Source organism: Ylistrum balloti, unplaced genomic scaffold (assembly GCF_031769215.1).
Source record: "Ylistrum balloti isolate Yb309-2 unplaced genomic scaffold, AGI_CSIRO_Ybal_v1 Utg370054, whole genome shotgun sequence".
Classification (NCBI taxonomy): Eukaryota; Metazoa; Mollusca; class Bivalvia; order Pectinida; family Pectinidae; genus Ylistrum; species Ylistrum balloti.
In genome coordinates, this window is record NW_026782105.1 from 642,308 (window position 1) to 669,396 (window position 27,089).

Here is a 27,089-nt window from a genome sequence, read left to right on the forward strand (position 1 = left end):
GCAGTTAGAAAGTGCAGCCTGTTCATAGTAAGATAGTAAGAGTTTGGTTCCATTTACAAAAAACCCATTATCTTATCTATCAGTGGCAATTGTACAATGGTTCAATGATTCAGATATCTATTACATATATACATTTAAAACAGTAAAAATTTCCTATCCTGACACCCTGTCTTACCTAACTTATCAACTCTACTAATCAAGAAAACCTGTTTATTTTGACATTCTGCCTAATGTCACTTTTGTCCTATTACAGTTTGCAGTAGATATAATCCCAGCTACTTTTCCTAGTTCCCACCAATCGAGTTGGCCATATCCTGTTATATTTCTTCCCGCCCAGCAGAATTACACAATGTTACACCCCATCCCAACCTCAGACATGTCTGAAAGATAAGAATCAATTCATTAGCAGGTTGATATCTGCCCGACTTCATCAGTCTGCCATGGTCCACATTGTGTACTGGGATAGAGAGAGCCTTGTATTGGTGTAGTCAGTAATGTATAGCCACTGCCCAATACCCACTAATAATTACATACAAGTTACATACAACTGTCACTGTTAAAATAAGGATAACTCAGTGTCAAGTCAGTTCTGTCTAAACAAAACCAAGGTGATTAATCAGGTTCTGTGATTAACCAGAAAGTTCTATGTACTCGGTGATTAACCAGAAAGTTCTATGTACTCCGTGATTAACCAGAAAGTTCTATGTACTCGGTGATTAACCTAAAAGTTCTATGTACTCCATGATTAACCTAAAAGTTCTATGTACTCCGTGATTAACCAGAAAGTTCTATGTACTCCGTGATTAACCTGGAAGTTCTATGTACTCCGTTATTAACCTGAAAGTTCTATGTACTCGGTGATTAACCTAAAAGATCTATGTACTCCATGATTAACCTGAAAGTTCTATGTACTCGGTGATTAACCAGAAAGTTCTATGTACTCGGCGATTAACCTGAAAATTCTATGTACTCGGTGATTAACCTGAAAGTTCTATGTACTCCATGATTAACCTGAAAGTTCTATGTACTCCGTGATTAACCTGAAAGTTCTAAGTACTCCATGATTAACCTGAATGTTCTATGTACTCCGTGATTAACCTGAAAGTTCTATGTACTCCATGATTAACCAGAAAGTTCTATGTACTCCGTGATTAACCTGAAAGTTCTATGTACTCCGCTATTAACCTGAAAGTTCTATGTACTCCGTGATTAACCTGAAAGTTTTATGTACTGTGTGATTAACCTGAAAGTTCTATGTACTCCGTGATTAACCTGAAAGTTCTATGTACTCCGTGATTAACCTGAAAGTTCTATGTACTCGGTGATTAACCAGAAAGTTCTATGTACTCCGTGATTAACCTGAAAGTTCTATGTACTCCGTGATTAACCTGAAAGTTCTATGTACTCCGCTATTAACCAGAAAGTTCTATGTACTCCGCTATTAACCAGAAAGTTCTATGTACTCCGCTATTAACCAGAAAGTTCTATGTATTCCGTGATTAACCTGGAAGTTTTATGTCAGTTTTACAAGGTAATTAAGTATGGAATATGCTCTATAATAAGCATACAAAGTAATGCTCATAGTAAATGAATGTCAACAGTACTTTTGGCTAATATTGATGTAAAACATACTTTATAATTAGTCACATAGTGTTTACAAAGTGTCAACAAAAGTCTATAAAATACCATTCTCTTTCACACTGTTAAATCATATAACTACAAGAATGAACAGATTATTTAATTTTCTTTCCGAAGCCCATTAACGTAATATATACCTCCTGAATGAGCCATTAAATTGTATATTGTAAAACGAACTGATATTGACCGACATGGAACCTTACAGTTTATCAAGCTACTGATCTGGTGTCATATACTATGTAACTTACATTAGAGTTTCAATGTCATTAAGATATGGCTTTACAAATATCGTGTAACCGAATCCAGAATTTACTGGTATTATATCAACCCTAGTAAATTGTAAAATTATTTTGAAAAAACGTACATTAAGTATAAATGCCAAATGGTCATTCATCAGGCTATATTAATGAATCATAAAAATCATAATTACAGGTTAGAACTATGGCTATCATATGACACAATAACAGGAAATATGCTGACCGGCCGTGATATTGACGATAACCCATAAGAACTTCCATACAATGACCCTGATCCACCTCCAAGGCTTGATAAGCTGCTCGTCGACCCAGATCGAGAACTGTAGTTGGACCCAAGGCCTGAACTCATCCCAGAACTTAATGGAACAGAGCTAGTAGAACTTCCATAGGAATTTCCATATAGTCCACTTGTATAACTTCCTGTCAGGCTGCTGGGATAGCTCCCCAAGCTGTACCGATTATGGTATGAACCGTAAGACATAGTTATTGGTATATCCCAACTTTCGAAAAAAAAGTGTAGATGTGTGATTGATGTGGAAGTGTGTTGAAGCTGAAGGAATTCTGTACACCAAATCTACACAAGTACATTGTTCATGATGCAGCCAGAAACCTAAAATCTCAGCACTAATATATCTAGATAAGGTGACTGAATCTAACACAGATCAGCACCTGTAGGCTGGCATAATGTCACTCCAAAATCTAGGCACAAGTTGATGTGGAGATCTTTATACCGTGTGTTGGACCCTTACACTGTTACATCATGTAAAACAATTTTGTACAGTTTTTCACACCCATAGGGCTTTGTTTCCCAAAACACCTGTCTCTGTGACTCCAGGGGAGCTGTTAGTCCTAGGTGGGCTGGGAGGGGGAAGTCGAAAGTAATGATGTATAATTAACAATGATGAGGTATGCACTGTAGTTGTGAGCCAGTGTAAATGTTAGCATGCTTGTCTGCTAGAACACTTCCTGAAAATACCAGAAATACAACATGTAGGTGTTTCCTCACACTAGGAACATAGTCCCCCTCCACACACATCAAACTTATGCCAGCAGCATCAACTTTGTTCAATTCAGCGTATGGTATGGTCCATCTGGTACAGATTTCCAGAGGGGTGTGCAGGTTATTCCACTTCACCAGACCTGTAAATCCCAGTAGGGAAAACTCCAGGAAGCAAGTTAAATGTAGGCCTCCTAGGTATATTTAGTAGTGAGAGTACACACACCTTGGATATATATACACTGAACAGACCCCCACCCCTGGTTAATATACATCAGTATATAGACATAGCAGATCAATTCTTTACTTTAACAATCAGGTAAAGTTTCCGAACTTATCCATGAGTGCCCTAAAACTAGTCATGTGATACCACGCAGCTATTTTGATAATATCTTAACACATGTAATTATGAGTAATAAGTTGTGAGCCCTTCACTAGTGGTACCTATATGTAGGTGTATCATGTGTGGTACACAGGTCAAAACAGCTGGGCTATCATCAACAAAACACAACTTCTGTCAATAGATAACATACACACCATAGATCAATCTACCAGATATACAAAGCAAGTGGCTTTTTCCACTTCCTTTTTATCTATGTTAGGTCAGTATATGAACATGATAGATTTTATTTTCATATAAATTGTCGTATCTTAAAATGGAAAATTTGTGAAATAAAAGAAACTATAAAACAAAACACCCAGATAAGATAGGAAAGTCTATAAGACAGAAGTGCCCAGGCTTCCATACAGAATGTAATCATCTGTAGAACTCGGTATCTTTTATGTGACATTTTGGGTTAAATATGAACCAAACCTTGAAACTGATTCTGAACAGGAAGCAATGTGATATAATGGGGCAGATGGACAGACAGGATTACAGGAAATGTCTCTATTGTCTACCAATCTAATATGACAATGACCAAACCAATAGTTCTTGTCCTTTTGATGTTGACAAATTGATATACAAATAAAATGAAGACATCATAGCTCTGTACAAAGTGTATTTACATATCACAGATTGTACACAAACTGACACCATTATGATAAGCTATGGAGTTAAACCAAGTCTATGACAGGGGCCACCTAATTAACGTAGAAATCCTGTAGTAATTTCAATCTTCCTGTGTTATTATAATGTAAACTCTTGCGTATAAAATTTTCAATATTATCAAAAAGGAAAACTTAAGTAAAATTTTATTTTATGACAATTATAAAACATATCGTCCCAAGATAGAAAAGAGCACTTAATGTGGAAACCAGCTTAACAGGGATAAATCACAACGAAAAGCATTTAATTCTCTAAAACCAACGTTAGATTTCTTATATCGCATGTAAGTAAAAGCACAAATAAACTTCTTTAACTTGACTATCCAATAAATACAAGAGAAATAATTGCCACAAATAAGTTGCCAGTAAGAAGGCACATATTAACAAGATAAGTCTATAATAGACCACCTCATTCCATGGACAGATTCAGTATATTAATGTGGATTTTTATGTAAAGTGATCTGAACCGGCTACTGTGTTTGAAGTGCCCAGCCCAGCACCACACACAGCCATGTGATCTAGTAAGCCTGGTGACAGCTGACTGGCCCCAACTATCTTTGTCTACATATCTAATCTAGGAATTATAAACATATACTGATGTTGAAACAAGAAGCTATTGTTTATCTTAAATATAATTCACATACATTACTTGGGAGGTATTCCTCAACAGATGGGCCCAGTTGGTATTTTCTAACTATTTGATAATGTTATCTAGCTTCCACATTAATTCAGAAGACAACTAATTTTTCTAATTAAACAAGAAAATAGAGAGGTATAACTCAGTTTATACTGAGGGCTGAGACTTGAATTTCACAACTGATGTTCAATCTGAAAAGTATTTAGATTTAAAATTTGGCTAGGTAAGGTGTGCATAGGAAAAATTTAAACACATTTGACAAAGTGACATAATTTTATGTTTAAACTGGATACATACTTTGGTTTAGCACTTGTAAGTAGAACAGTGTGTGACAATTAAAATTCAGACTGTCTCACTAATAGAAAGAAGGACAGAGTACAAACCTGTACTGACGACAATGGGAAACTACCAATGTTTCTCCCATGTTATGAACAGGAAGCAAACACATATATCTTCTGATTTAAAGTAAAAAGGAATACTAACAGGACAACAATAAATCATTTAATGGCTTTCTGAAATAGATGTGGGTGGGCTTATTAACAGACATGGGCTTATTACTGAATAAGCAATAACTAGCATCATTTTAAGGAGGGATATGGACAGTTAGTGCAATAAAAATCCCATCTTGGCAATGTAAGAAAGTATGATATAATTAAACTTAAGACATCAAATTAAGTATTCTTTTTTTTAATCATACCCTACATCATATTGATTCAGCAAGTAACACCTAATGTTAACAAGGAGTTCTTTATTATGAACAAAATGTCTTGATCTTTTCTCACATCAAAACTGAAGCATACTTACAGTAAATCTAAACATTTTTTTTCTGATGAATAGCTCTTTCATGTTGGAGATACAAAACCTCCAAGATTCCTTATCAATTTATCTCTCCCTTTTTTTCACAACAGACTTTGATGTCAGCTCCGATTCATTGGTAGAGCTAGGTCACCTGATTACTTGATGAAATACTCATCAACTCAAATTACTTTCACTGTAATTGTTGCACAACCATTGCTATCTTTATTTAAGCAAACTTAACGACAAATTTACTCATATTACTGCAATATCTCCGTCTGTATACCTTTCATACTGAAAGACACTTTTCTCATTAAAATGTGAAAACTGATTCATCACATAGCTACCGTGTTATTCCACCCAAATCATCTAACTACTGTAAACAGACATATCATAGCAGTAATCTAATTTTAGCCCTCTTCCGCTGTAACTACTATGCTAAAATATGATAGAGCTAATTGCAGTTTCTGGATGTGGTTGATACACCAATCATTGTAGATGTTCTAGTCCGTCAGTGCATTTACTTGCCAAGAAGTGATATTGTGCTAAAATTTGACTGCACCATTCAAGTGTGTTTACAGTATCTTGTTTTCAGTGACATAACATCTATTCCATAACTACCCCTTTATCAGTAGTATAATATCCCCTGAATTCCTTACTAGCATCTATTACATCAATCTGTTATGAATACATATTTAGTACCAGAGATAGTTGGTTCTTTAATTATGCATGAAAAGAGCTTATAAATAAACTATGGTTCTCTGTGTAAGTACCCATTAACAAAATGGGTAATCCGAAAATATTTTTATTTCAAAATATTAGCATGACTTGGCCTGACCATTGAGATGCCCAACTTTAGCATTAAGTACTAAGAGATTAATACAATCAGTGTACACAGTACATGCATTCACGGCTGTACCAATATCACAACCTTATCTAGAGTAAACAATCAGCTCATCCTACATCAATAAATCTACACTGATATGTCAAAGTTTTTAGTGTTGACACAAGATTAGCCCTACACAGTTTAACAAAAGGTTATACATCCTAAACACCTGCATATTTAACCAACTTTAAATAAAACACTTTCTTATTTCATTGACAAATATTCCTTTTAAAATAATTGTGTATTGCTCAAATGTGCATGACATTCCTCCAACAGATATAACTACAATAATGTAGGGTTTTATTTTATAACTAGAAAGTGTTTATTTTCTACTAAAAACAACATCAAATTTCTCTTTGATGTCTATTTCAGCAGTGAATATGGTTAGCTTATAAACCAGTAATCCTTAAGTAGAGTTGTGAGCTGGTTCATTGTAATAAGATACAGTCCATAACATCAAGATGACAAGGCAACAATGCACGAAATAGTGCTCAACTGTATACAGATACTTTATGTGAAAGCAAAAACTATAAAGGTAGTGTGGTAGACTGAAACATCCTCAACTGTGAGCAGATTTTAAGTTGGTGCAATTCTCCTATTGGTACAGATCTTAAAAAAACTTTAATAAACTTTTTGAAGAACACAAACACTTGAATTTCTTATTTTGCAACTGCCATACTAGTACCTGGGTATCAACATCAGACTATAATAAAGGTATCTGGTAAACATCAAACTACAATACAGGTATCTAATAAACATCACACTACCATACAGGTATCTGGTAAACATCAAACTACCATCAGGTATCTGGTAAACATCAAACTACCATACAGGTATCTGGTAAACATCAAACTACCATACCAGGTATCTGGTAAACATCACACTACCATACTAGTACCTGGTATCAACATCAGACTATTATAATAAAGGTATCTGGTAAACATCAAACTACCATCAGGTATCTGTTAAACATCAAACTACCATACAGGTATCTGGTAAACATTAAACTACCATCAAGTATCTAGTAAACATCAAACTACCATCAAGTATCTAGTAAACATCAAACTACCATCAGGTATCTGGTAAACACCAAACTACCATACAGGTATATTGTAAACATTAAACTACCATCAAGTATCTAGTAAACATCAAACTACCATCAGGTATCTGGTAAACACCAAACTACCATACAGGTATCTGGTAAACATTAAACTACCATCAGGTATCTGGTAAACATCAAACTACCATACAGGTATCTGGTAAACATCAAACTACCATCAGGTATCTGGTAAACACCAAACTACCATACAGGTATCTGGTAAACATTAAACTACCATCAGGTATCTGGTAAACATCAAACTACCATACAGGTATCTGGTAAACATCAAACTACCATCAGGTATCTGGTAAACATCACATTACCATACTAGTACCTGGTATCAACATCAGACTATTATAATAAAGGTATCTGGTAAACATCAAACTACCATACAGGTATCTGGTAAACATCAAACTACCATACAGGTATCTGGTAAACATCAAACTAACATACAGGTCTCTGGTAAACATCAAGCTACCATACAGGTATCTGGTAAACATCAAACTACCATACAGGTATCTCGTAAACATCAAACTACCATACAGGTATCTGGTAAACATCAAACTACCATACAGGTATCTAATAAACATCAAACTACCATCAGGTATCTGGTAAACATCAAACTACCATACAGGCATCTGGTAAACATCAAACTACCATACAGGTATCTGGTAAACATCAAACTACCATACAGGTATCTGGTAAACATCAAACTACCATCAGGTATCTGGTAAACATCAAACTACCATACAGGTATCTGGTAAACATCAAACTACCATCAGGTATCTGGTAAACATCAAACTAACATACAGGTATCTGATAAACATTAAACTACCATCAGGTATCTGGTAAACATCAAACTACCATACTGGTATCTGGTAAACATCAAACTACCATACAGGTATCTGGTAAACATTAAACTACCATCAGGTATCTGGTAAACATCAAACTACCATACTGGTATCTGGTAAACATCAAACTACCATACAGGTATCTGGTAAACACCAAACTGGCATCTTGTTAAAAAATTCCTACCTTATCTTCAGTCTCTTTCTTTTCTTCTTTTTCCTCTTCTTTTTCATCATCTTCCTAAAATCAGAATTGCATCTCTGGTCAATTTCATTCTATAACAATTACCAATATCATCAATACCAAACTATAATAACAGTGATATTCAAATTTGTGATATAATCAATAAAAAGAATTTAAAGACAGATAATGTAACAATTGCGTTGACAGAAATTGGTTTAATTTTTTTTTTTTTTTTGTCAATACACCTGATAAGCTGAAAACATCAGCACTGAAAAAAAATTGAACTTGAAAACAAAAGTATGTATGGAAGACTAAACAATATGGCTACATAGACATGCTGAATATATAATGAAACATTTGTAATGGATTAATGATGAACACTTTCCTTTGGAATGATTTTCTGAGGTTCAGCAGAAGGAACAATACAGAACATGCTGTTTGGACGGAACAGAGTGTGTTTTCTAAATAGGAAACAATTACTCACTAGTCATAACTGAATTGTATGTCAAAGGTACGACATATCTACACCAAAGCAGGGAAAGTTTTCAGATCAGCATTGTCAATGCCTTTTACAATAACAAAGAATGGTTTAATCTGTTGGGTGTAAATGGCTAGAATGCACATTCTGATTTCCTTGACAAATGAATTATCACTTGTACACATCCTGGGGCAAACTGCAGGGTGCAAGCATGAATAGGGAAGATTGCATGCATAATGTTTCTGGAAGTGAACATGAATTGTGTTCAAGGCAAGTATCAAAGTAAGGCAAGGAAGATATTTTAAGTGTGAAGCATGAAGCAAGTATCATGTGTAAGGTAATAAATATTTATTGTGTGTAAGGTAAGGAACATGTATTGTGTGTAAGGTAAGGAAAATGTATTGTGTGTAAGGTAAGGAAAATGTATTGTGTGTAAGGTAAGGAACATGTAGTGTGTGTAAGGTAAGGAAAATGTATTGTGTGTAAGGTAAGGAACATGTATTGTGTGTAAGGTAAGGAAAATGTATTGTGTGTAAGGTAAGGAACATGTATTGTGTGTAAGGTAAGGAACATGTAGTGTGTGTAAGGTAAGGAAAATGTATTGTGTGTAAGGTAAGGAACATGTAGTGTGTGTAAGGTAAGGAAAATGTATTGTGTGTAAGGTAAGGAACATGTATTGTGTGTAAGGTAAGGAACATGTATTGTGTGTAAGGTAAGGAAAATGTATTGTGTGTAAGGTAAGGAACATGTATTGTGTGTAAGGTAAGGAAAATGTATTGTGTGTAAGGTAAGGAACATGTAGTGTGTGTAAGGTAAGGAAAATGTATTGTGTGTAAGGTAAGGAACATGTAGTGTGTGTAAGGTAAGGAAAATGTATTGTGTGTAAGGTAAGGAACATGTAGTGTGTGTAAGGTAAGGAAAATGTATTGTGTGTAAGGTAAGGAACATGTAGTGTGTGTAAGGTAAGGAAAATGTATTGTGTGTAAGGTAAGGAACATGTATTGTGTGTAAGGTAAGGAACATGTATTGTGTGTAAGGTAAGGAAAATGTATTGTGTGTAAGGTAAGGAACATGTATTGTGTGTAAGGTAAGGAACATGTAGTGTGTGTAAGGTAAGGAAAATGTATTGTGTGTAAGGTAAGGAACATGTAGTGTGTGTAAGGTAAGGAAAATGTATTGTGTGTAAGGTAAGGAACATGTATTGTGTGTAAGGTAAGGAACATGTATTGTGTGTAAGGTAAGGAAAATGTATTGTGTGTAAGGTAAGGAACATGTATTGTGTGTAAGGTAAGGAAAATGTATTATGTGTAAGGTAAGGAACATGTATTGTGTGTAAGGTAAGGAAAATGTATTGTGTGTAAGGTAAGGAACATGTATTGTGTGTAAGGTAAGGAAAATGTATTATGTGTAAGGTAGAAAACATGCATTTATTGTGTGCAGGACAGGGAGTATGTATAGTGTGTAAAACAGAGAACATGTATTGTGTGTAAGGAAGAAAATATGTATTATGAGTAAGACTGAAAACATGTACTTACTAAACAATCTCTCCATTGGTTACTGTACTTTTAAATATTTATAAAGGCCATTGCATGCAGACCAAATTCTTATAGTGCCATATAATTCCTTCTTGTAAGTTGCATGAAGCCATTATTATCTTATTTATCCTAAACAAGCATGGCAGTCGTTCTAGAATGTGACCTATAACCCGATGACCTATTGATCCCAGGATGTAAAAGGCTATTGTAAACCTCTGGTAAACTTCTGCCATGGCTTCAAAGTAACAGTGAAAGTCCAGAAGATATCATTGTGATTCAAATTAAATGGTATCATCAATTGAATCCACAAGAATTTTACTTTTAATTCAAATCTTCAAATCAACCTGTATACGATTGCAAATGATGGTTCTGGATGATTTGTTTCAGTCATAAACACATGAAAGGAAGGTACTCATAAAAAACTTAGTACCGTCTCTTAATGTGTACTGGTGCGCTTTCTGTCTTGTGAGGGTTTTTTTTTTCCATCCTACAGATTTTTTTTTTGGTCCACATAAAAGTTGCACCCATATACAAGCATGTATTGTGTGTAAGACAGAAAACATGTATTGTGAGTAAGACAGAAAACATTGTGTAAGCTTGTAAGGTAGGGAATGTATTGTACATCAGACAGCAGAATTATGACAGAATGGTGTGTAAATATGAGTGAAGGCCAGCAAATAACCTGTTTACCTTTTTAAAACAAAAATCTATGGGCAATGTTAGAATTTTCTACAAATGAAACAAAAACACAACTTGCATTACACAAGGTTAATGATGTAGCAGCAGATAAATGTGGAGATTAGTGTAGACAGTGATGATTTAATACTCACAGCAATGACAACATTAACCCATGAGTAAAGTTACAAACGAAGGACATTAAAACACAACAAATGTGAATTAAAATGAACCATGATTAAGATAAATAATTCCCTCTACAAATTACAGGTTAGAAAAACACATTAATAAAGAACTTGTCAAATACATATATTCCATATGAAATCAAATCCAAGGGAGATAACTTACATCATTTTTGGCATCATAGGACACTATACCCGTTGATCGTCTTTCCTTTCTTGTTCTCCGAGCTCGTACTGTCCTCATATCATGGGATTTCTCTTGTGAGTCTGAAGAAACCAAAATTAAATTAAAGCAAACAGTTTCATTTAGTTTCTGTTTCAGTATTTTCAAAATTTCCAATTGATCAGTTACCAAAGTTTGTTTTAATAGATTTACCTAGTCTCCAATTTTTAGTTCTGCAAGCACTCCATTTAAACATCAGAACTTGATCAAGATAACATTTCCCTTTCACTTGAAAAATTCAGCTCTTCTAATAAAATTCAATATACATTGCTCTATTCCTTCCCTTGGAAGTCAATATCTTTTGTCAATTTGTTTGATGCTTATCTGACACACCTACATTTCCAAAACTCAATGTTTACTGATTAAACTCTAAATAGAAGTCTGAATTATGAGCTTCCTGAAGATAACACATTACATATACATATTCTGTAAGAACACATTTGCTTATTTTTGTATGAGCACACACTTTTTCACATTTTTGAAAGCACACAACAGCCAGCTGATTGACAAACACACACTAAGCCAGCTGATTGATAAACACACACTTAGCTACTTATCTGATAAACACTCTTTGCTAGTTATTTTATAAACACACATTTCAAGTTATTTTAAAAACACACAAATCACTAGCTATTTATTGAACACACCTGGTTAGCTATTTGATTTAAACATAACACATATTGCTAGTCATTTCATGAAAACTCATCATCTAGCATTTCAGCAAGCTATCAGATATAGGAATACACAAACAGGGACATCTGGAATATATTCAAACAGCTCCCAACTATCTGTGTTGTGTTTTTACCATCTTTAGAATCTTTAAGCCGTTCCTCTTTCTCTTCATTACGACTTTCTAACTCTCCATTGCGTATCCGGTTGGTGCGTAGTGAGGAGGCGCGCGTAAGCCCGGACCCCGTGTTCAGACTAGAAGTGGTGGAGGAACTGTCTGATGTTGACAGTGTGTTCCTCTCTCGCCGAGGTATATATGCTGAAATCAAAAGGCAGTATTAGGGGAGCATGCAGGACATTATACTGGAATACATTAGCCAGGTGAAAAATCTGCCAGTTTTGTTTGCAAGGTTGAAATATGTCAGCTGTAAATATAAATATTTCTCAAAGAGACAAATTGTGTCAATCTTTCAACTTGGTAAACAAGTAAGTTTGGTTTCAAGGGGATTGGTTTTCCAAAAATATATCAAAATGGAAATGTTGAAGGTCCTTATGAATAAATGCAATCAGCTATCTCTGTTACATATCACATGAAGAATTGAGAGTTACCATAATCAAGTATATATACATGTAATTTAGTATTCATTTCTGTATAGACTTGGTAAAAGTACTAGCCAAAATATACTGCTAGGATAGAGAGATCCCTTCTCTCTATCCTAATCGGTAAAGTATAAGACTATAGAGTCAGAAGTCGCGGGTTTTAATCCTAGTAAAGGCATTGAAATAAATAATGACCTTGGTTTTATGTTAAACAAAATCCCTGACTACTGAAAATTTATTTCTACTATCTAAAGTTTTAATGTGGTCAGTGGTGATATAGCTGATATCATGGTATCATCTTCCCCTATCATGATTCAATTCGAATGTCCAATCGGACAGGCATTTACAAGTGTATATTATCCAAATTTTCACTTCTAGTTCATATCTGAGGTGTGGAAACAGTGCTGTTTCCTTTTTATATTCCAATGACTTAACAGCAATGAATTTGTTCCAAAAAAGATGACAAATGTAAACTGTGTATAACGTTAACTGCTGTCCCATGCTACGGCTTCTAGCAAAGTTTGAATTGAAAGAAATTACACTCAAAGATTGAAGTGTCCAATATTAACTCTCCCATTCATGAACAGTACAACATCTTCGAAATAACATACAATTTGACCTATTTTTGGCCCTGCCCATCAGCCCCTGGGGCTCAGCAAAGGTCAATAGGTGCATCTCATCAAACTGTCAGCTTATACTAATGATTCTTACCAAGTTTGAACTATTTCTTAAAGAAATAAACTAATTGCGTCAAAAATGTAATTTTCCGGTATAAACTATAGTAAATTTTACCTCCTCCCGAACGGGAAATGTGAGACCCTGAGGACATGAAACTCACTGTCATCTTATACTTGTAACTCTTACCAAACCTTAACAACTTCCAATAAAAAAATAAACAAATGATGTTCAAAAAAGTAGTTTTCCTATATAAACTCTACTACATTTTATCCCCTCCATAGGAGGCAATGCTAGATCCTGTGATGATGAAATTTACAATTTGGTGAGTTATCTGAAGGCTTTTCCATCCATAAAGAGAATTTGATTCCACCATTTTTTTTCTCACACCTACAGCTCTGAAAATTATTCAATATTTTATCAGAGTTTAGTATATCCCGTGAAAGCCTCAAACCACCCACACAGCATCTTCACGTTTGGATAATGCTACGTACACAATGTAGGCCGCAGCTACAAGGAATCTGAACAACATTTTTACAATGACATAACCTACTTTTTTGTTGAAATGCACAAGTGTAGGTGCCACTTACATGTGGATGACCTCCATGCGTTAAAAATTCCGTAAAACTTATGTAAGGGTACCAGACAGATCGGGCGAGATAAAAAAATCTAGGATAGGATATTAAGCGGGATATTCCTGTCTGAGGTGCGAGAAAAAAAGGATTGCAATAGTTCACCCTGAGACTTTGACAGTTCCTTCAACACCTCCATTTAAATAGAATTCCGGAATTTTCTCTTCTTGGGTATATATAAGTAGCAAAGATTTATGCTTGTTTACTCGAGTATTCTCTTTTTCAATTCTGTTTGTATCATCTTCAAGCAAACAGTAGCACATTCATATTATATCAGTTACAAATTGTAAGGAAATTAGTCTCCATTCATAAGTCTGACAAGATGCAGAAAAATGAACAATGAAACGTACCAGATTGGAGTTTTTATTGATATATTGAACCAATGAAGAGGTTAGCGATATCATCATGACTGGGCGGTGCATATCAAGAGATAAGGAAGTAGATGGGATTCAATGGAAGGAAGCTATGATCATGATATAAAAATGAACATGCATATTATACTTAACTGTAGGCATTCGATGAATTGCATCCCTAATTGTTTGACAGTTCAATCGATGTGTTAAGGTTGATGTAGTGAGTTGTTTAAATATACCTACCAGAATCTGTAGAGTAATCCTTGGTGGCATCTCGAGACTTTCTGTAACTGCCTCTCAGGTCATCCTAAAACATAGATGTATCATGAAACCAATACCTATATTGTTAAAGGCAAACAGTGACATCTTATCAAAAATATCTAACAGCATTTTCAGGGATAATTTTAGAGGGTTCGCGGGGCCTCAAAAACTCTTACTGACCCATTTATTATTCCATTTTTCTTTTAATTTTACAAAGGATGTCCAATCATATTTTTGAGATTGACAAAAAATGGCTGAAAATGGTCCCCTGTTCTCCGCTTCCAGCTTCCCTCAGGTTTATTTAACATAATAATTTGACTGTTCTAACCTGTCGACGTTCCTCTAGAGTACGCCGACGTAGCACCGTGGTGTCCTCTGTGGTGCTAACTTCCTTCTTAGTACTTTCTAGTCCAGGTACACGTTCACTGTCCTTCTGGGATCCAACCTCGGGTACTCGACTCTTGTCATCTGTAGAACTAGTACTGCTTGTTGTAGTTGTTGTCGTCCCAGTTGTCGTGGAAGTGACCTTTGATGGATCCTTTAAGGCTTTTTCTGCTTGCTGTATATCTTCTAACGTGACACCCTAGAATTCAGGCCATAAAAGTTTTTTCAAGATTATCATAAATTCAATATTTGTCTTCATACTAGATCAGATTTCACAACTCTTGGCAAATATTTCAGATTGATAGGATCTTGTCACAATTGAAAGGATGCAAATATCGGGATGCAGATATCAGGAAGAGGATATGTAAGATTATATTGTATCAAAATTCATCAATGCTGATATGGTTTGAATGTTTAACGTTCTGTATGTCATCTATGTACAATTCCCAATAAACTTACATCTCCTTCATTAACACAACTGTGCAATGTCTTGGGCAAGTATATTCACATTTCTTTGTTAAGCATAATGCCATTTCCTAAGAGTATTCTATATGCAGTCCATCTTCCTATCACTTTAACATCCCAGCCAACAAGAGTGATTAACAAATTGTTACTGTATTTGCTGGTATTTAACTACCTGTGTGGACCTCCTTGTCTCCCGAGCACGCTTGGCCCGAGCCTTTCTTAGCGTCTCTGCCTCCTCATCTCGTTTTGGTGGTTCGTAAGATCTAGGTGACAGTAAACAAGCCATTGATAATCTCTTGAAAGATCTATCATCATGGTTTCCTATATCACTATAAAGTCTACATTCAATTCTCAACAGTAATTGTTAAGTTCAAGTCAGTATGTTATTTGACCTTTTCAGTGATTTGAATGTGAAACATGGCACTAGTATTAAAATCAAATTCACATGAAAAAAAATTCATAAACAACTTGATAGCAAGATTTCCATGTGTAGTTCAAAATTTCTCTGCTTTCCCAAATTCATACTTTGAATTAAAACTGGTAACAAACAAGCAAACAATGCAAAAGTGCAAACTGAAGCATGTCAACTTCTGTTAGTGCATTCTCATGAAGCATTCTCTTATGTTAATTATGATAATTGTTTTCTTATAAAAATCTGATCAAAACATTTAGGTTAAAATCTTATAAATTTAACATTTCCAAATAATTTGATTTTGGATATTATGTTACAGGTCAGCTATGGTTTTGTAACAGTTGTGATTACAGTTGGGAAGACGCCCATTTGAGATAATGACATGTGATAGATTATCTGAGAATTAAGCCTGATATTTCTCTTTGCAGATTAAATCCAAATATTTCTCTGCAGAAATAATCTTCAGGTAAAAAAAAGTTGTTGTTTTTCAGTTTATCTATTCCAATACAAAATGTATTAATGTGGATGTTAAGTAATAACTGCGACAATGAAACAGACAAACCTTTTACTAAATTGGTAATTAGAGTAGGGGGAGGTAATGATGTTAGATGATGACGATGATGACATAGACGATGACATGCTTGATCCAGTAGATGAGGTGGGTGTGGTTGAGCCAGAGAGGCGTATGTTGGCTGCAGCTGCTGATTCTCTTTCTCGTTCACGGCGTTCATTGTTCTCCTGCTGACGTGTGTAGTAGGGGATGTACGCCGGTAAGTATGATGACGAGGTGGAGGTAAAGGAGGTTGGTCGTCGATAAGGTCCAGTGGATGTACTGCTATACTGTGAACCATACCTGTAACATGAGTATTGCCACGATGGCAGTCACACTACAGCATGCCCAACATGCAATGTTATTGTAACCTGGTACTCATGCTAAATCGTATGTATAACCCAAACTTGTACTTACTAACTCCTCTTCTTATCACAATGGCACCAGGGTTGAAATTGAAATGCAGCCATTTGTTGTGGGGATTTTCAGAAATTTTAGCATAAACAGTTTTTCTCAGAAAATGAAGCTTGACAGTAAGAAATTCAAAGATCAAGTCCCATATTTTGACAAAAACCCAAAAAATTACAGATTTCTAAAGATAATAATAATGGTCTGAGATTTAGACAGAAAAACTTTGAAATTGATGACATTTCAGTAAAGATAAACAGGCTAGTACCTAACAACATATATTAACATGAGCACCGGGTATAACATCAATGTAACAAAAATCTGACACAGACATTGTGGCAGTCAAAACAATAAAACTATATTAGAAAATGGGTGATTCCTTAATAAAAACGTAACAAAAACAAATCAAGGGTAGAGCAGAAATTCTTGTCAACAGTGAAATGCATCAATTTCAAATTAAAATGTAGTCAGCCATGCATGAATTGATCCAGGCATCTTTAATGACAGCAAATGATAATTAATATTTTAATAATGAACATTCACCAGCATGATGAAAGAAAGGATGATGAAACAATAAACCTTATTTAATACATACACCTTGAACAATAACTTAACAATATAGACACAGAACAATTGCCATTAAACTTTGCCTGACCACTATTAAAGACTTTCAACCAAATTTTTAAACATTTTTAATGACATATAAGGAAAGAGATTTATAATTTCGATAAATTCTCAGGAATTTTTGCCACAGATTTTCTTTCCCCTAAATGGGCCTTTTTGACTGATAATATCAAAAATGCCCAAATATGGAATGAATTTCCATCTTGAAGGTCTGAAATTTGTTGAAGATATAGACAGCTAACAGAAGGAAGATTTATTCTACATAGTTTTACACTTTTTAGCACTTTATATAGACAACCGTCTTCCAAGAACAACCAGTATGTTATACACATCAGCACCAAGACAACACTGACTGTCCCTAAGTACCAAACCATCATAATTCTGTAAAATATCCACCATTACCTCATAATCTTACTCAACAAAAAGAAAATTACTATCAAACATTGTTCCTTTTATCTAGCTCGCCTAACTTCCAGGTGCTTTTGCTGTGAGATGACTTGATAGTAAAGAACATACCAACATGACAGTAATACCTCAAATTTAGAGACAAATGACTTGTCTTTATATTGTGAAAACTGTTGCTAAGCAAAACTTCACAAGATTGGTCAAAATGTATAAATATATAGCTGTTAAAACCTATATAATAAAATCTAAAGACATTGAAAAAATATCTATCCTAGTTTATAATAAGCATACTAGATATGTTGTTACACAGGTAGGAAAAGTATCTGTCTATAGGAAACAAAAGGAATGCAGATATTTATAATAGAACAGCCACAAGTGAGAAAGCCAGAACAGAAATAGACAAAAGAGAAAGAAAACAGACAGAAATAGGACCGGTCTCCTGGAAACAGAACAAAATCACCATATTTATACTAAAAAAAGTTAAAATTATGGACCAGAATTGGAATGTTGACTAATCCAATAAGTATGGGACTATAGAATCATAGAGTGAATTAATAAATACAATTTCAATACATATCTATTCAACAGAATCATTCTTTCTGTAAGGTATAGCATTACAAAATATAATTAATAACCTTGAGATACTTGACCTTGAGCTTAGTTTCAATGAATTGGGTGGCCTTGAACTTAAGTAACCATCATCAGAGTGGCCTTCAGCTGAGTTACTGCTGAGAAATAGCTAGATGACCTTAACTTAGTAACCTTGATTAGTATGGCCTTGCACTGTGCAATCTTAAGCTGAAAGACTCTGATGAGTAAACATATGATTAAGGTTGAAGGTAAGTAACAAAGAGCTGAGTGATAACTACTCTTCACGAGAAATGCAGATCTACAAAAGATATCTCACACCCCCTAAACACAAATATAAACTCAATGATTCACTTCATCTTAGTTCATGAACTAATTTACTCATGAAAATTCTTGTGGATGTAAACAATACAAGCTACAAACCACACAAATACTATACCTGTCAGTGGATCGTGAATCAGATGTCTCCGATACAGTGGACGCGGGGAATGACACCTTGTGTCCCGACTTGTCCTGTAAATTCACAAAGAAATATATAACTTTAAATTGGAAGGAATGACATGTTATTTTTGGACTTGACCTTATGAAATTCAAAGTTATCAGAGAAGAAATAAGACACTATTCTAAAATATTGGTACAGAAGATAACTTTACAAGCACCTGTTTCCCCTCCCGTTAGTAACATACCTAAGTTAAATCTAATCAGTTTATAGTATGCTGAAGTCAAGATAAACCAACCACAGAATTCTTACAACTTCGGAGACAGAAATTTGAACATAGTACCATAAAACATGATGATTTTAGTTTTTATATACTACACATATCTATACAAATGGTGCTGCTTTTAAACTAAAGAATAGATATACAATACATGATCCTTGTATGTATAATAAATATCGAGGCACTGTTCCTGGTTGGTAAGACTTGTATAATGCAGACTTCACCACTTCATCAATGTCAATAATTAATGTCTTAGTGTTCAAATTTACCCCAAATACATTTCTGACATTTTGGTTTTGCTTTGTAAAAGAACTGATCACATGAACTCATGATGGTATGAATGAATGATTTAATAAGCAAATAACACAATACACATGTATAACATGCATGGAAACCACACACACCAGCAACTAACATTTACTTTACAATTATTTCACCTAATGTGTGTCTGTATTATGCAATTTATTCCAGGGACGATAATGAAATGAATAGTTTTTCATGGTTACATATTATTTTTCTTTTGTTTTGATTTTCAAATAGCAATCTTAACTTTGTCACTCAGACTCTTACATAAATGACATCAGATAAACAATGTTCAATCCTTGTTAAAACCATCCTTCAACCATGCAGTCATGCGCACTTGGAATGAGGTGGAAAATTCAGTTTAGTAAGTATCTTATCTGGGAAATAATAACGTATTTTTTTTTGTAAACCATAAATCATTACTGCAAAACCTCCGCTGGGTACCTGGTTGTTGTCGAGTCGCGGACTGGACGCGGACCGCGCCAAGGGTTTGTCAGTTTCTTTCTCTTTTGACATAACCGACCCTGTCACTTGACTTGTGCTGCCTGTCTTCCTAAGCCCTGCACGCCAAGACGGTACCTCCTTGGTGTTGGTGGGCTTACTGATCTCGTTAGGGAGGGGGACCTGTGGGATATCATGCTTGGAGGTCAACACAATAGCCAGTAAACGATCAACATAAACACAAAAAACAGACTTCTGTCCTGTTTCAATTATACACACATTCTTATATTTCTGATATATTGTCCAATGTGTATTTTTTTTTTTCTTTTTTCGCTCTCAATTTTTTTAAAAAGCATAATATCTTTTTTTTAATAATAACTGAAATGTAATTTTCCATTGAAAACAGGACAAAATTTCACTCTTGCTGCAATCAGAAAACAATACAGGCACCAAAACACTAAGGTATTGGCATTCAATCAAATAACAGGAAAGGGAGGTAAGAAAGATTTGTGATATAAAGCTACATGTAGTCTATAAGCCACCTTTAGAGGATCATTAGATAGGTCACACCACAACACATATTCTCATGATTCATGAATGTTACAGGTAGTTCATCCCTTTCAGTTTATATGAAAAGATGAAAGTTATTTTCAGTGTGAAGTTCTCATTTACAAAAACACCATATAACAGAATCTAAAGTCAGGTTAAAGCAAAAATAAGGAGGTTTTACCAACAAAGAAAAAAACAAACAAAATAAACAACTGAATGAGAAAATGACTTGAGGCAAATTTTGATCTAATTACATATATTGATTGTCTGAGAAGTGTAAATGCACCACAACATGTGATTAAAGTCTTGAACAGTCTGCCAAGAATCTGCACTGCCTTCATATTACTATTTAGTTCTAAACAATGCCAATACATGTAGTTTAAAACTGCGTAGATTGTGTAATTGTGTGTACCAGTGCTGATAAAGGTTGAGAAATATACAACTAGACCATGTTTGTCACAAAATATATGTATAGAAATCTTGTAATGAAAATGTCACAAACAAAACATGTGAAATGATAAAACGAAAGTAAGGATAATGTATTTATTCTAACAAACGCCCCTTGAGTTTCTTATTCAAAACATAAACTAGGTGTCCAGTTTAAATATCTTCACATGTGTGCACCAGACAACAAGGATACAGGTGAGTCCAAAACAAAACACATTAAGTATACCAGAATAAAAATTATAGAAGAAACACAAAAATTTCGATTCATAATGATTTCAGTGCAAGTTAAGGTGTATCACTCACCTACAGACATTCCAATCTTGGCTTATTTAAAAGAAGAATGTCTACCTTTCTGGGCGTTTATTTGAATAAATAAAGTAAATGAATCCTAAGCAAATATGTATGTATACAGATTTCAGACATAATTCATGCTGTTAGTTGTAGCTCATTTTAGATTTTTCTAGAAACTAGCAACAGAAGCCTTCCAAATGTCAGATTCACAACAGTTATCTGCCCCTGAAACACTACCTGTTCCTGAGCTGGCAGGGGAGGTTCAGGGGCACTTATGGATCTGGAGATTGGCTCTCTCACTGGGGCCATGCCTGTATCTAGACCATCGTCCTTAGCAGGAGTGGGAGGAACTACCTCTTTCTCCTCGGTTTCCTTTATTTCTTCTTTCTTTTCATCGCTTTCCTTTTCCACCTTGTCCTGTTCCTTCTCCTTGGCCTTGAGATAAGTTTGCAAGCAAAGCAAGTGAGAACCCCTGTCTATGTCAGTAGAAGGCACACTAACCAATTCTATTGAATCTATCGCACCATTTCTATGGCCTTAGGTATCAATCAATATTTGAATAAAAGAGTTTAATTCAATACACCAGTCCACCCAATCTAGAGAACATACCGCGATTAACAACAGAATTTTGCTATGGTTTTACAGATCTTGGATAAAATCTTTAAAAAACATCAAACAACTATTAAGGAGGGGGATACAAACAATTACACCCACTGGACTTACAATACATTATTGTTTTACATGTGAAAACATCATTCATGTGTGACAAATGAACTTGTCATCTATAATCTTCAAGACAATTAAAATTAATACAGCAATATCTGATAAATTTAGTTTCCATAAATTCAAATGTCTTATCTCCCCTGGGCCAGTTTTGTAAGTAAGTCTATTGAAACCCATGCAGCCCTCAACATGAACAGTATTGCTCCCATCAGATGCTCTATGAGCAGGAGTAAAGCATGCTAATGACAGCAGAAGTCAAAAAGCAGGCAAAAAGCCAGCAACAGTTGGAAAGGGGAGGCTACTCTAGACAGGTATTCAATTTCATTAATTATGTCTTCTATTTACTGCTTTCAGACTTCAGAGTATAACTATTGCTAGCACAGGATTATATATCACTAACAATTTTAAATGCTATCTAGCATGTTCTTTAGTGATACATATGAAGAATATTGTGAATATGAAACACACTAAAGACACAAGAAACAAGTATATCAATTAAAACAAGAAAAGAATTTGCAAGAATGAAATAAAAACTTCATTAGTCAGCAGGTTTTTTAATTTATGGAATATGCAGTACACATCAATTTTTATGTAATACAGATATGCACTTCCCATTAAAAAATGACTGAATATTGCCCTCCCCACTTTCACAATACATAAGAAATATTAACCTCTTTCTCTTCTTTCTTTTAGAATATTGCCCAAACAGTTTTTTTTTTCATAAAATGCCTAACTCTGCCCTTTTCTCTAAACTAAAAAGTAGGAGAAATTGTCCTTCTTCCCTTGTTGAAGTTGCCTAAAATGTGAAGTTCCTGCTGTCTTGTCAAATAATTGTAAAATATATCTTGAAGAAACCGGCTCATTATGTAGTTGCTCTCCTTCTAATAAGAAAACTTCTGAAATGTTACTCCCCTTCCCAACCATCATCCCTCAAAAGATTCCTTTGATGTTGACGTTGCCCTTCTGCCTTTTCAAATACCAATGAAATATATTTTGCGGACACAGAATAAAACATAAATTAACATAAAAAAAAAATGCCACAAATCGTAAAAAAAAAAAACCTGCTGTTTATGATATATAGAAAAAGTAAATGAAAAACCAAAAATACACACGTTACACATTAAAGCGGAAATAAATATTTCCCACAAATATCACAAATTCTAGTCCCATATAGCTGTTGGTCTAGGATATAGCAAGACAGTAAGAACTAGACTACTATACGGGCCACCTGATTGGTTACTTACAGTCAGCTGATTATCACCATCTCCTATTCGATCAATTCGGGGCACTTGGTCCTTGATACTTATTTCCACCTTATCTGCCTCATTTTGAGTATCAAGGTCATTTGAAATTTGTCCCAATTCACCTTTTTCATCGATTTTAGGCATTTCAGGTTTCTGGATTTCAACAGTAGTAGTGCTAGGTTTATCGTGGACCTATCGTGCCAAGCAATGGAAAGAAAGCAAAGCCACAATCAACACTAACCAGTGCTTATTTCACATCATCACAATATCTATGTCGGGAGAAAATGACCAATAGGCAGGAATCAGAAAATGAACAAACATAATACACTGGGATATCTCTAAATATTTGTGCACAGAATTTGCAAAATGTGTAATTTTACAGAAAAGTGAAAAAATTGTGCTAAAGATATGTATAGATCAATGATAGTTATAACACTTTGTGTAAAACAAACACAAACAAAAAAAATTTCATCAATCAAATTAACTTTCTGGTGCAGAATTAAGATCCTGGGTAAGTACATTTTGTCAACAAAGAGAAGATTCAACAAAGTCTCTGCCTAACGGCCAAAGCAATTAAATCCAATTAGTTCTAATGCTCAGCTAAACTAAGTAAACCTTTGGCCTCATAAGTGATTATCAAAGCTATTTCATTTGTGAAATAGTTATTTCTGATAAAATATCATGATCAATAGACTTCAAAATTAATGCTAAAGCCCTAAACTGACCTGGATTTTTATTCCTCAAAGGGCATCATTTTCAATGAAGTAAAAGAATACTATTCCTCATAATGATTTTTAGTGAACACAGAAATAGGCTATTTATAACATAAACTGCTATTAAGGACAGAACACCATATTTAAATTACCTTTGTACTTCGAGTGATTTCCCTTACAAATCACCATTTTTAACTGACCTATTGTTTTTTTTTTATTTTATTTTTTTCATCACTACAGGGCAACTTACATCTCTAATTACCTGGTAATCTATCCCTATCTAACATCTATTTATCAAAATTCCGTTTTTCCTCTAAAGGGTGATGACCAGTGCATTGTTAAGACAAATACCTTATAAAAGCTTGCGCAAGCAGTTTCTAATCAGTGTTTTATTTTTTATGACAAATTATGCATCTTATACAGATTTTCTACTAATCAAGTATATTCTTCAAATTGCACTATCTATTTCAAATCATTTTATAACCATTCTCATTACAAGTGTTTTTAGTAAAGTAGTAATAAAAACTTTTCCAAAAGAGAATCTTCCAGTCACGGATGTTTTCAATCAAATATGACAAAGATTGAAGAAAATATGAAAAATGCAAATGTTGCCATGTGAATATTGTACCCTGATTTGCCAGTTTGTTGCTGTATGAGACGTTACCTATTTTTTGTCCACTTACCTTTTTAACACCTGAGGTTTGGTTATTGATTGCATTTTGTTTTTCTGAAAATTAAAAATAAATATACAAATAATTCTGAACAATGTTCTTCTGTTTTTATTCCACATTATATTTCACAATGTACCTTTTTTTCATAATTCTACCAACTCTACATAATACATTATAGGAATGTTTTACTGTCTATTTCTAGCAGATTCTTACTTTGGTCCAAAGTTCATCTACAATATTCTAACGTAATTACTGCCCCTCTATAATATTCTAACATAACAAATGTCCATTTATAATAATTTAACATAATTACTGTCCCTCTATAATACTTAACCATAATCACTGTCCTGCTTTGATACTCAGAAAATAATTACTTTATCTCTATAATATTCAGACATAATTGCTTTACTCAGACATAATCACTGTCTCTCTATAATACTCAGTCAGACATAATTACTGTATCCCTGAAATACTCAGACATAATTACTGTATCCCTGAAATACTCAGACATAATTGCTTTACTCAGACATAATCACTGTCTCTTTATAATACTCAGTCAAACATAATTACTGTATCCCTGAAATACTCAGACATAATTACTGTACTCAGACATAATTATTGTACCTCTATAATACTCAGTCAAACATAATTACTGTATCCCTAAAATACTCAGACATAATTACTAAACCCAGACATAATCACTGTATCCTTGAAATACTCAGACATAATTACTGTTCTCAGTTATAATTACTGTACTCTGACATAATTACTGTAATCTGACGTAATTACTGTATCCCTGAAATACTCTGACATAATTACTGTACTCAGACATAATTACTGTTCCTCTATAATACTCAGACACAATTACTGTATCCGTGAAATACTCGGACATAATTACTGTACTCAGACATAATTACTGTACTCAGTTATAATTACTGTACTCAGACATAATTACTGTAATCTGACGTAATTACTGTCCATCTATAATACTCAGACACAATTACTGTATCCCTGAAATACTCAGACATAATTACTGTATCTTTATTCCTTTCTCTATTCATCTATTAAATTCTCTCTCATTTGCATACAATTTGTTTTATCAAAGTTGCCAACACAAGTATATTTGTTGCCTTTTTCACCTTTAACAATTCCATTTTTAATTTGTTTTTACCTGTCTCTGACTCTGATGATTCTTCAGCCTCGCCTTCTGAACTGGAGCTGGTTTTGCTCGTGGGATCCTTTTCACTAACACTCTCTGGTGTTGTCTGGTGGATGAGGTTGGGGTCTCCTCTCTCTTTGGTTTTCAGTGTCACACTCTGCTTCTGGTCCCCACTCATACGTGTTACAGAACTCCTGCAGATGGTGAAGCAAGAGAAAAGTCAAATTAAAACAAAATATGTCTCTTTGGAAATATATTCTAACAGTTTCTTTGTACCAGGATTACAGACATCCACCACTAATCCAAAGCAGTTTCATAAATTCATATAGAAAATTGTTTGAAATCAAATCTTGAACTTTGTTTTGATCATGACTTAACCTTTGTTTCAGAATTGTACTTCACTTCTAAGTTACAATTTTACACAATTATGATTAAAGAACCCAATATTCTCTTACTTACTGTTTACTCTAATGACATAATGGAAAGGTCACTTCCATTTATGGGAAAAAATACATCAATTCTACATATAATAAAACAATGGAACTTTGACTGACTAAAGGCCTGCAAATTCAAGTCCAATACAAAATTCACACAATGAGAGATTTTTAATTTAATATGAGAGAGCATTATTCCATCTGTTACCTGTATTTGTTTTTGATAAAGGGGGTTTTACAAGGACCCATTAAACACAATTTATTATATAGGATGCTTTACATTACATTTACACATGTTTGTTTAGCATGTAAAGCTAACAAAAACTTCCTCATTCTCATAGATGGATTTATTTTTTAAATCCATTTATCAACTTATCAAAGAATTCAACTGGCAAGTGTACAATGCTTTCCTATTCTATGATTTCATGATTAATGCAATAAAACTTTTATAGCAGTTTAACATGACCATGTATCAGCAATCTATCATTAGAATACAAATGTAGTTCCTATGAACACCTGAACAACATCGATAAAAACAAACCTGTCTACACTCAAGATATGTTATGAGAACTACAAGACATTTCATGTACTGATGATGAACAAATATAATGCTAGGAATGACACAATGCTCTGAAAGGTAAAAGGAGGCTTCGGTATTAATATCCAACTTTATCCACCTTCAACAGTCACCCCATACAAAAAATTATCAGTTTATAACACTGGATCTGTCCCAAGAAAAATCTTTGAGATGAACCAGGAACAGACTTGTCTAGAAAGTTGTTTGGGGTCAGTGTGGCAGGAGTCAAAGTTCATGGGTCAAGATCAGGGATACCACTACAATACTCTTACATATTTACTGTTCCTCTATAATACTCTGATCTGACATAA

The 27,089-nt window shown here is 34.3% G+C and overlaps 1 protein-coding gene across 5 annotated transcripts in view; it reads right to left on the minus strand.

The window, feature by feature from the left end:
* LOC132549337 (protein phosphatase 1 regulatory subunit 12B-like) overlaps positions 1 to 27,089 on the minus strand; it is a 92,993-nt gene that overhangs the window by 25,073 nt on the left and 40,831 nt on the right. For 2 of the 5 annotated variants that reach the window (XM_060213264.1, XM_060213265.1), the window contains exons 9-19: positions 25,780 to 25,961; positions 24,621 to 24,664; positions 23,225 to 23,416; positions 21,495 to 21,692; positions 18,947 to 19,020; positions 15,693 to 15,783; positions 15,000 to 15,254; positions 14,654 to 14,717; positions 12,287 to 12,469; positions 11,425 to 11,525; positions 8,392 to 8,445 (exon numbers count right to left, since the gene is read on the minus strand). In XM_060213264.1, the coding sequence (XP_060069247.1) occupies positions 8,392 to 8,445; positions 11,425 to 11,525; positions 12,287 to 12,469; positions 14,654 to 14,717; positions 15,000 to 15,254; positions 15,693 to 15,783; positions 18,947 to 19,020; positions 21,495 to 21,692; positions 23,225 to 23,416; positions 24,621 to 24,664; positions 25,780 to 25,961 (1,438 nt within the window). The remainder of the gene's footprint in view (positions 1 to 8,391; positions 8,446 to 11,424; positions 11,526 to 12,286; positions 12,470 to 14,653; positions 14,718 to 14,999; positions 15,255 to 15,692; positions 15,784 to 18,946; positions 19,021 to 21,494; positions 21,693 to 23,224; positions 23,417 to 24,620; positions 24,665 to 25,779; positions 25,962 to 27,089) is intronic. The other 3 variants (XM_060213267.1, XM_060213266.1, XM_060213268.1) reach the window with 3 other exon arrangements.